The 9,601-nt window shown below is 36.3% G+C and overlaps 2 protein-coding genes across 2 annotated transcripts; both read left to right on the top strand.

Moving 5' to 3' along the window:
* Nucleotides 1-345: 345 nt before the first annotated feature.
* On the top strand, nucleotides 346-1,182 carry LOTGIDRAFT_174241 (hypothetical protein; the record flags this gene model as incomplete). The annotated part of the gene is made up of 2 exons (XM_009052574.1): nucleotides 346-828; nucleotides 1,060-1,182. 2 exons carry the CDS (start codon nucleotides 346-348, stop codon nucleotides 1,180-1,182), a joined length of 606 nt encoding a protein of 201 aa, XP_009050822.1.
* Nucleotides 1,183-2,104: 922 nt separating this feature from the next.
* LOTGIDRAFT_239045 (hypothetical protein) lies at nucleotides 2,105-6,494 on the top strand (the record flags this gene model as incomplete). Its single annotated transcript, XM_009052573.1, has 5 exons — nucleotides 2,105-2,225; nucleotides 2,438-2,518; nucleotides 3,189-3,377; nucleotides 5,504-5,695; nucleotides 6,053-6,494. 5 exons carry the CDS (start codon nucleotides 2,105-2,107, stop codon nucleotides 6,394-6,396), a joined length of 927 nt encoding a protein of 308 aa, XP_009050821.1. The 3' UTR covers nucleotides 6,397-6,494.
* Nucleotides 6,495-9,601: the final 3,107 nt, after the last annotated feature.

The following is a 9,601-nucleotide window of genomic DNA, read 5'->3' as shown; positions in this document are numbered from 1 at the left end:
TGATCGCTTAATAGAACAATTTCAAAGCAGAGGCTCTTTAAACAATTATGAAGAGGCTAAATTAGCTATTTATGTAGCTTGTCAGATTGTTTGTCGTATGGGGTATTGTATAGGACTTTCAAAATCAATATTTATACCAATTTCCCAGATAACTTATTAGGGTTTTATAATTGATGCTAAGAATCAGTGTTTCATATTGGCGGATTCTAAACGTAATAAATTTTCTGTATTGAGGGAATCAATTTTAACTAAAAATAACTAAAAACGCTCTTGACAATACAACGATTCGCAGTACCTGGTGCACGATTATTTACTTCGGTATGTTTTAGTACTATTTCTAAGCTAATGCAATTGCACAAGGACACTACGTACATTTGTTCCGAATTGAGAGATGAAATATCTGTTTGGCGATTTTTAGATTCGGTTACTAATTATATTCCATGGAAACCAGACTTTCAACTTTCAACTATTAAATTAGCTACAGATTCTTCTAACTTCAGATGGGGCGCCGTACTTAAGGGCCAAGGAACACAAAGTAATTTTGGTGATTATTGGGATGAGTTTGATTTATTAAGTCCTATACATGTGAAAGAAGCTAAGGCTGACACTGAAATCGATGAGGTCTTCAATCAAAAATACGCATCATCCGTTCGTATATTAGCCTACAAAGGAGATGGACACGTGTTATTATATCCGTCAAAAACCGGATTCAGAGCAGATAAACACGGTCTAACATGGAATTTGTTAGTTGTGCGTTTCGATAAATTTGATAAAAAGCCAGAGAGGTTCGGATGTTCTTTAGTGCCAAATCATGTAACAATGTTGGTGGTAGGTGACTCTTTAGTTAAGGATTTGGGTGCACACGCAAATGAAAATCAGCGGGTTATCCCTGTTCCGGATGGGAAATTGTCATTGGTTTTAGATACAGCTTTTAAGTTTGGGAAATCACTCAATTGTCTATATTTAATAATACATGGAGGAATTAAATATTAGAATGAAGGTGGTAATAAGTATGCGCATTTAAGAAACCTTATGCAACTCTTTGATAATATTCGTCAGGTATTAGATGAGGACTTAAGAGACGGGTTGCATTTGAATAAAATGGGAAACCTGAAAATGATGGAAAATATTAATATACTTTGTATATCAGCTAGTATTGGCCTGTTAGTTCGTTCATGTTAATTTGTGCTGTGTAGATGACAATAATAAATAGTGTAATAATTTGTGTTGTTATGTTACCATGAGAGCGGTGCCAATATGAATTGTATGAAGTGTTGTATGATAAATACGTTCTGATATTATCGGTTGCAAACTGAATTCTAATCGGGAGAGTCCTGAGAAGTGTGGGGCTTTAAAAACTTTCCGTTCGCTTGAATATCTTCACATGTTTGTTTGCATACCCTCCAGTCCTAAAATATGCGTGAGATGCAAGGATGTTGAGATTAGTATCACTAGTCTTAATCTTTCTGAAGGCAAACTGATACTCAAAAACAAATTAATCCCAATTTAAAGCATACACATTTATTTGCTAATGTTTTTAAATCGGTAGATTCAATATCCAATTTACATAAAATAATTTGAATTTTATAAGAATAATGACGTTTGTATACCTAACGTTCCGTGCACGAAATTCTTCAAACTTGGACCCTTGTCTAACCGATTTGGTATAAAAGGGACCGAGGGACCACAGCACATCACAGATCGTGGGGCGACAAACCTTAAATCATCAACATGAAAGCTTTCTGTGTTCTTCTTGCTGTGGCAGTCTGTCTCTTGGAGGTCAACGCCGACTGGTAAGTTTGAATGGAATTATTTTGCTTACCAGGAGATACATTAGATTTTCCAGCCCAGCTATTCTGAAAGATATTACACTGTATAATAGACAGACGCATGGAAGGTCCAGGTCGAAATTACAGCTGAGTAAATACGAGAGCAACTAGTTTGTCAATGACTTCTAGCAACGGAAACTTAATATCTATGCAGATCTTCAGATGTTTCATTTCATGCTACGGGTGACTCTACTTGCCATCCATGATCTTCGATGCTTTTATGCATCTCCTGTTCTTGAATGAAATGAAACATTTACTTGTTAGTGTCTAGAATTATGGTAAATTTTGGTGCAATCGGATCAACATTTGACAGAACACGATTAAAAGAAAAATCTCGTCAGATCGTGGATGAATTGTGTAGTTACCTGCAGCAATTTCTCATTTCCGACAATACTGGTACGCCAAACTAGTAAAATTCACTCTTTCTTGGTCAGAACGAAGCAAAACTCGTTATGTTCTCCGGTAGCGTTTAGCGTTTCTGAAAATGCCGATGTTCTCATGCAACTGCGCCAGCCAATACCAGTAAAGCAAATTTGAATGCAATTATGTTTTTACTGTACGATTGCGCTCCATGGGTCTATATAAAGAATCTCAATTGTCAATTGTAGGTGTTCCCACTCTTGTACCAAGACCAGAAGAAAGACTATTAGATGTGGATGGTATGGGTGGTCTAGATGTACCAGATACGAGTAAGTAGCTTTATTTTAAAGGGTTGTCAAGAAATTCTCTGTTGGTTATAATTGGGTTTTGTTAATATTAATATTTATGGAACTAATCCACCTTCATTTGGTTATAAATTCTTCTGAAAAATCGTTTTTGTTTTTGATCCTAGTATAAAAGTGAAATGAGTTATTTAAAAATTTACACGGTTTTAAATGCGGAACTTTATGACCCCCAATTGACATGGCTCATCCAAACCTATAGGACCAGCCTGATTTAGAGTTGACAAACATGTCAGTTTGGTATGGAGTTTTCCCTTAATTTCAATTTATCTATTGTTTCAGATCATTTCAAGGAACCTGTACAAGTTATTGCAGTAAGTATTCACTTTAAGAGATCCGGTGATCGAGACTAATATGATAGCGGAGACTAGTAAGGCATTCCAACGTATCTTGTACGGAAATTACCTTTCATTGTATGCTGTTACTCGGCAACTCAATCCACGACTGATCAATTGTTAATCCTCCAAATACTCCGATCTGTTAGCTGTCTTACATGTCGAAACTGACATGCATTGAGTCCTTCGTGCATTTTTATGCGTTTTATTTGTTGTCTGTCGTAGCTGGTGCTAGTCGATTATAATGTTAAAATAATTGCAGGGTTTAACGTTTGGGTCATTTTTCTTCTATTTTTCTTAAGGAAATGGTGGATGGTCCACATTTGTTGAATCTGAACGATCCTCCTGCAGTGCTACTTGTGGAACTGGAACTCTGACCAGAGTTTTGAGGAGAACTTGTACCAACCCAACCCCATACAAGCATGGTGCTCAATGCCGTGGACAATCTTACAAAACTGAAAATGTGTCCTGTAACGGAAGACCATGCCCAAGTAAGTTTTTCTTTGAATAAGGTATTACTACTTTGAAAATAGTTATATGTTGTTCAAAATGAACAATGAGCAATGGTACTCCTGTGTTCAGTAGCACAAAGACGTGTTCCTTGGCCGCCATTTCATCTGCCATTTAAAGGTTACAGCCGAACCTCATTTGTATACGCCAACACGTAAGATGGGTGTGTATATTGTAATCACCCCGTCGGTCCGTCCGTCCGTCCGTTCACGGATTCTTTTGATTTTTAATTTGTGTGTCAATATTATTATGAAGATGATCCCTATCGATTTTCGTGATGATCGGATAATTTTTTACCGAAATATCGTGTCTGACTTGACGTTTTACTCTATTAGCTATATTGTGCAACTCGTGCTCACTCTACAGGCTACAGTTCTTTATGGATTCTTTTGATTTTTATTATACGCCCACTCGAAAGATGGGCGTATATTGTAATCAGTCTGTCGGTCCGTCGGTCCGTCCGTTCACATTTGGCTCGTGCTCACTCTCTACAGGCTACAATTCTATACGGATTCTTTTGATTTTTAATTTGTGTGTCAATATTATTATGAAGATGATCCCTATCGATTTTCATGATGATCGGATAATTTTTTACCGAAATATCGTGTCTGACTTGACGTTTTACTCTATTAGCTATATTGTGCAACTCGTGCTCACTCTACAGGCTACAGTTCTTTACTGATTCTTTTGATTTTTATTTTGTGTGTCAATGTCATTATGAAGATGATCCCTATTGATTTTCGTGATGATCGGATAATTTTTTACCGAAATATCGTGTCTGACTTGACGTTTTACTCTATTAGCTATATTGTGCAACTCGTGCTCACTCTACAGGCTACAGTTCTTTACTGATTCTTTTGATTTTTATTTTGTGTGCCAATGTTATTATGAAGATGATCCCTATTGATTTTCGTGATGATCGGATATTTTTTCACGGTAATATCCTGTCTGACTTGACGTTTACTCTATTAGCTATATTGTGCAACTCGTGCTCACTCTACAGGCTACAGTTCTTTACGGATTCTTTTGATTTTTATTTTGTGTGCCAATGTTATTATGAAGATGATCCCTATTGATTTTCGTGATGATCGGATAATTTTTGCACGGAAATATCCTGTCTGACTTGACGTTTTACTCTATTGGCTATATTGTGCAACTCGTGCTCACTCTACAGGCTACACTTTTTTACAGATTCTTTTGATTTTGATTTTGTGTGTCAATGTCATTATGAAGATGATCCCTATCGATTTTTGTGATAATCGGATAATTTTTCACCAAAATATCCTGTCTGTCTTGAAATTTTACTCTATTAGCTATATTGTGCAACTTGTGCTCACTCTACAAGTACAATTCTTTACATTCTTAGATTCTTTTGATTTTGTGAGTCAATGTCATTATGAAGATGGTAAATATATCGAATTTCATAATAATTACAATCAAAGCTATCTGTTGGCGTATGTTACCTTGCCTGGCAAGCTATATTTGGCATTATAGACAAGGACGTCAAATGCTGAAAGCAGTCAAATAGCTCTTTCGTACCTTTTCTAAACTTAAAACACTGAAATATAACTCATTGGTATGTTTCTACAATTTTTGAAAATAATCCTCTTAGATCCCAATAACACCACGGCCTATCGCGCAGCCATTTTTGTTTGATCACGTGCTAGCGCATGCGCCCCAGTTTTCAAAGTTGAAAGCTAAGAGCTTTCGAGTGCGCACACGGTAAAGTATTTTTCATTCGAGGAAAAAATTATCAAACACGACAGATAATTTCCTTAACGCCTCGAATGAAAAACTCCACGCACACGAGAGCTACGAGCTGAGCTGAAAGGCACGAATGAAATTTTGCTCAGCTGGGAGCTCTCGTGTGCGCTAGCCTTGACGAAGAGGCGATGATGACGAACCTGTCGTTACCAATCTAATTAGAATTAGAATACCAATTTCGTTTTGTAATGTATGATTTGATTGAATAAAAAATAACGTCATGCGAACAGGACTGTATTAGAAAATGAGTTAGATTACAATGGAGACGAAAATCTTTAGACAACACAAAATTTTTTTTTTACCACGATGCTGCCATTAAAGTACTATTTCTGGTCCCTTTCAGTTAATGGTGGTTGGTCCGACTGGTCTGATTATGAAGAATATGATGAGTGTACTGCTCTTTGTGGAGGTGGAGAAGTTAATGAATACCGCGAGAGATCATGTACCAACCCTAACCCAACTTATGGTGGTGATGAATGTGTTGGAGCCACAATTGAAAACAGAACCATTGAATGCAACACCCAGATATGTGGAGGTATGTTAACATTTTCTGAATTTAATTTATCTTGATGCTGTGGAAACTGTCGCTAGTGAAGCTGAGCTTTCATGACTTGATGACGGTAGATTGCGTCGGTCATGCCTTTCTGACAGTTTTGAGTACCTTTTACTATTCCTAATAATAGCATAAGTATTAGAGGGTACTATTGCTCCGACGCCAAGTCCCTATGGGCAACTGGGTATCCGTATGGTCCATGGACAAACTGGAAATCGAAGATGACGGGTTAATGCCACTGTCTAAATTTGGAACTGGTCTGAAATCCCTACACCTGATATTCTACGTTTTATATTTGTTTGTATCCCCTTAATTAAACCTTTAATGTTTGTTTTGCAGACAAATGTCCCAAGAACCAGGTGAAATATTTCACTCATCCCGAAATCAACACCACATATTACCAATGTGATAACGAAGTTCTCAAGAGAAAGGAATGTGGTAACAACACCATCTGGAACCAAGGGAATCACACCTGTATCCACGAGAACATCCCTACTACCGCTCCCCCAGCTGAAAGTATTTGCGATGGCCGAAATACTGTTGCTGACGACCAAGACTGTACCAAATTCTACATGTGTGCTTCCGGTAGACGAACTGGACAGTCTATCCAATGCTCACCTGGTTTAGCTTATCACTCAACCTCCCAGAACTGTGTCCTTAGAGCTCAAGTTCCCAATTGCTAGATCACAACCGTCCTTTAAGGTTGAATTTTGATTTCATCTGGAAAAGTGTGTAATATTTTGTAGCAGTCTTATATTCAAATAAAGTTTAGAATATATCCAAAATGTTTTTATTTTCTAGGCTTTAAATACCGGGACACTCAGACTTTTTGTAAGGCTATTGTATTTTAACTTCGCCTTCGAATCACATGTAAAGGTTAAGAAATGGCTTAAAATGTGATTTGAAGGCTTCGTTGAAATATTATAGCCTTTTTGAATATTCGACTGGTCGAGGAAGAGATTCAAAATGGAAGTGTGTTATTTTTATCAGTTGTGTTATTTCCATGTAAGAACCATACGTAGTTTCGTAGAGCCGAATTTGACCTCTATCTGCTGTGAATGCAAATATTTAGAAGATAATATCTTAATTTAACTTGAAATTGGTATAGTGCAAGTATAGAAATCGTGTCCCTATATATTATTATAAACCCTTATAGAATAAGAAAGGCTGTTTATTCAGAGCCCCAAATCGATCATAATAGGGTAGTATTTATTAAACACTGTTACGGAATGCAAACGATGAGTTCAAAATACACGTTGAAACAATTCTTATGGTCAACAAAACACGAAAGTTCATTTGTTCTGATATTATTGAGTACAAGTTATATTATATAAAAAATATAAAATAAAGTATTTTTCAATCGTGTCAAAATCCAGCCATTAAGATGCATAAAAACAATGATCGTACAAAATGCAAATTTTGACGGAAACGAAAATTTAACTTTACGAAACGAAATATAATTTAATTTAAATGATTAATATGGTAATAATGATATTCTATGACAGGGGACATCACATCGATAGGGATATCGATTAAACGATAATACATAACTGAAAGTTCGCTTAAACTAAAGAAAAAGTCACTACTTTGTGATCGAAAAAGTTACACATTCTAAACGTTATTAAATGTCTTTTCTTTCACTATGTTTCATCAGTAAAATGAGTTTGGTAACTGGACGCTTCAAAATTGAACCATCAGCAAGTTTGACATCAACTATTCTAACCAAATTATCATCTCCAATATAAATTTCTATAATCTCTGCTAATTTCCATTGTCCACGTTTATTGTTCTCATCAACAACTAAAACTACGTCTCTTTTCTCTAGATTATCCTTACAAATTAACCATTTCTGACGAGGAGAAAGTTTATGAATATTAGTCATCCAACGACGCCAGAATCCATTCACCATATGGTTACAGAGTTCACGTCGTTTTCTAAGATTTCCTACATAATCTTCACATGGTATTTGTGGCGATGTAAGATCACCTCTTCCAATCAGGAAATGATTAGGCGTAATATAGGGCTCATCTAATGGCGATGATGATTGAGCAGTAAGCGGTCTACTATTAAGTAATCCGGAAATCTGACAGAAAATTGTTTCCCATTCTACAAAGTTAAGTTTATCAGCAGATACCATGTGTTTCATTGATTTCTTGACTTCTTGAACCATTCTTTCTACAGCACCTTGATGATGTGGTCCAGCAGGTGGTCCGAATTTCCAAGTTATTTTAAATCTTAAACAATTAGAGCGAATTTGATCTTGATCTAGTCGAAGTTGTAAATCACGTATTTCATTGTCAGCACCTCTAAAACAAGTAGCATTATCACTGATTAACCGTTCAGGTGCACGCACCACGAATACTAACAAATCGTTCTAGTGCTTGTAGGAACGCTGAGGTTGACAAGTCTTGTACACATGTAAGATGCATAGCCCTAGTTACTGCACAAGTAAAAACAGCACAATATCCTTTTGTCCTAACATTCACAGGTCCTAAATAGTCCACAATTGTAGTTTTGGAGGGCGGTGTACACGGCTTAATTCTGAAGTCCGGTAAGTCTGCCATGCGTTGTTCCATTTGTTTTCTTCTATAACGAGCACATACAATACATTCTCGTACAACTTGACGCGATAAATTAATATCACCAATAATCCAAAACTGTTTTCGAATTTCTGCAGCTGTGCGAAGGTGTCCACCATGTAAACAATGTTTGTGTCTTTCCTGGGCTATAATTAGACTAACATAATGTTTTTTAGGAAGTAGATAAGGATGTCGGATGCCATAGGATAGCAGAGCTTTATCTATTCGTCCTCCAACTCTGTAGACTCGATCAATATCATCGTAGATGGGTTCCAACTGCATAATATTGTGATCTTCAAAAATAATATCATTCTGGGCGAATAGTATCCAGTATAATTCAGCTTCGTTTATATGAAGGCCATTGAGCTACAGTCTTGGTTAAATCTTTCAACCATCTAGTTTTAGGTATATATTTTAAAGATAAAATTCTAGCATTTAACATTACTAATTTTGTCCAACTAAAATATTGTTTCGGATCAATTATTGGAACGATATTTCCAATTCTGACAGCTAAAACTTTTTCATTTCTCACGTGGAATTTCTTCAATTCAACATCTTAACTGTTGACTGGAATTTAAGAAGGTATTACAGGCCAAGTGTTTTCTGCTCTCTGAAGGAAGCCAGGTCCGTCAATAACTCGTTTCATTTCACTGGCTTGTACTCCTCTTGATACTAAGTCGATAATATTCTGATCAGTAGGAACATACGATACATCTTTGTAAGGATCAAAATCTGTTGTAATTTCACCAACACGATAAGCAACATAAGATCGAAAGGATTTTGATTGACCTCGTAACTAACTTATTGTTGTCATACTATCAGTCCACATTTTAACGTATTCGATTTTAAGTCTTAAAGCGTTGATAACAACTAACATCAGTCGGGATAACAACAGAATAGCTTGCAGTTCTTTGCGTGGTATACTCGATTGCTTCAAAGGCGTAAGTCTAGCTTTAGCACAAATAATGTCAATGTCAACTCGGCATTTGATTCGTCTTCATTGGACCATCTCATCCAAACTCCTATGCCCAATGCATCTTCCGAGGCATTACTAAAAGCATGAAGCGACATTTTAGGTAGTTTAGTTTTGTCCTTGAAATTTTTCAGGAATTAAACAGCGTTTGATTTCGATTGAATAAACATCTTGAAGATCTTTCTTGATCTTATTGAACATAATATATAAATCACTATCAGGGTGAATCGGATCATCCCAGTTAATGTCCTACTGCCATAATTGTTGTAAAAGTATTTTCGGTCGTACTAATATTCCTGATAACATACCATAAACGTCGTAATACGAAGCAGTCAT

This window comes from Lottia gigantea (genome assembly GCF_000327385.1).
Source record: "Lottia gigantea unplaced genomic scaffold LOTGIsca_188, whole genome shotgun sequence".
NCBI classification, from domain to species: Eukaryota; Metazoa; Mollusca; class Gastropoda; family Lottiidae; genus Lottia; species Lottia gigantea.
This window is presented reverse-complemented; position numbering and strand designations above follow the sequence as displayed.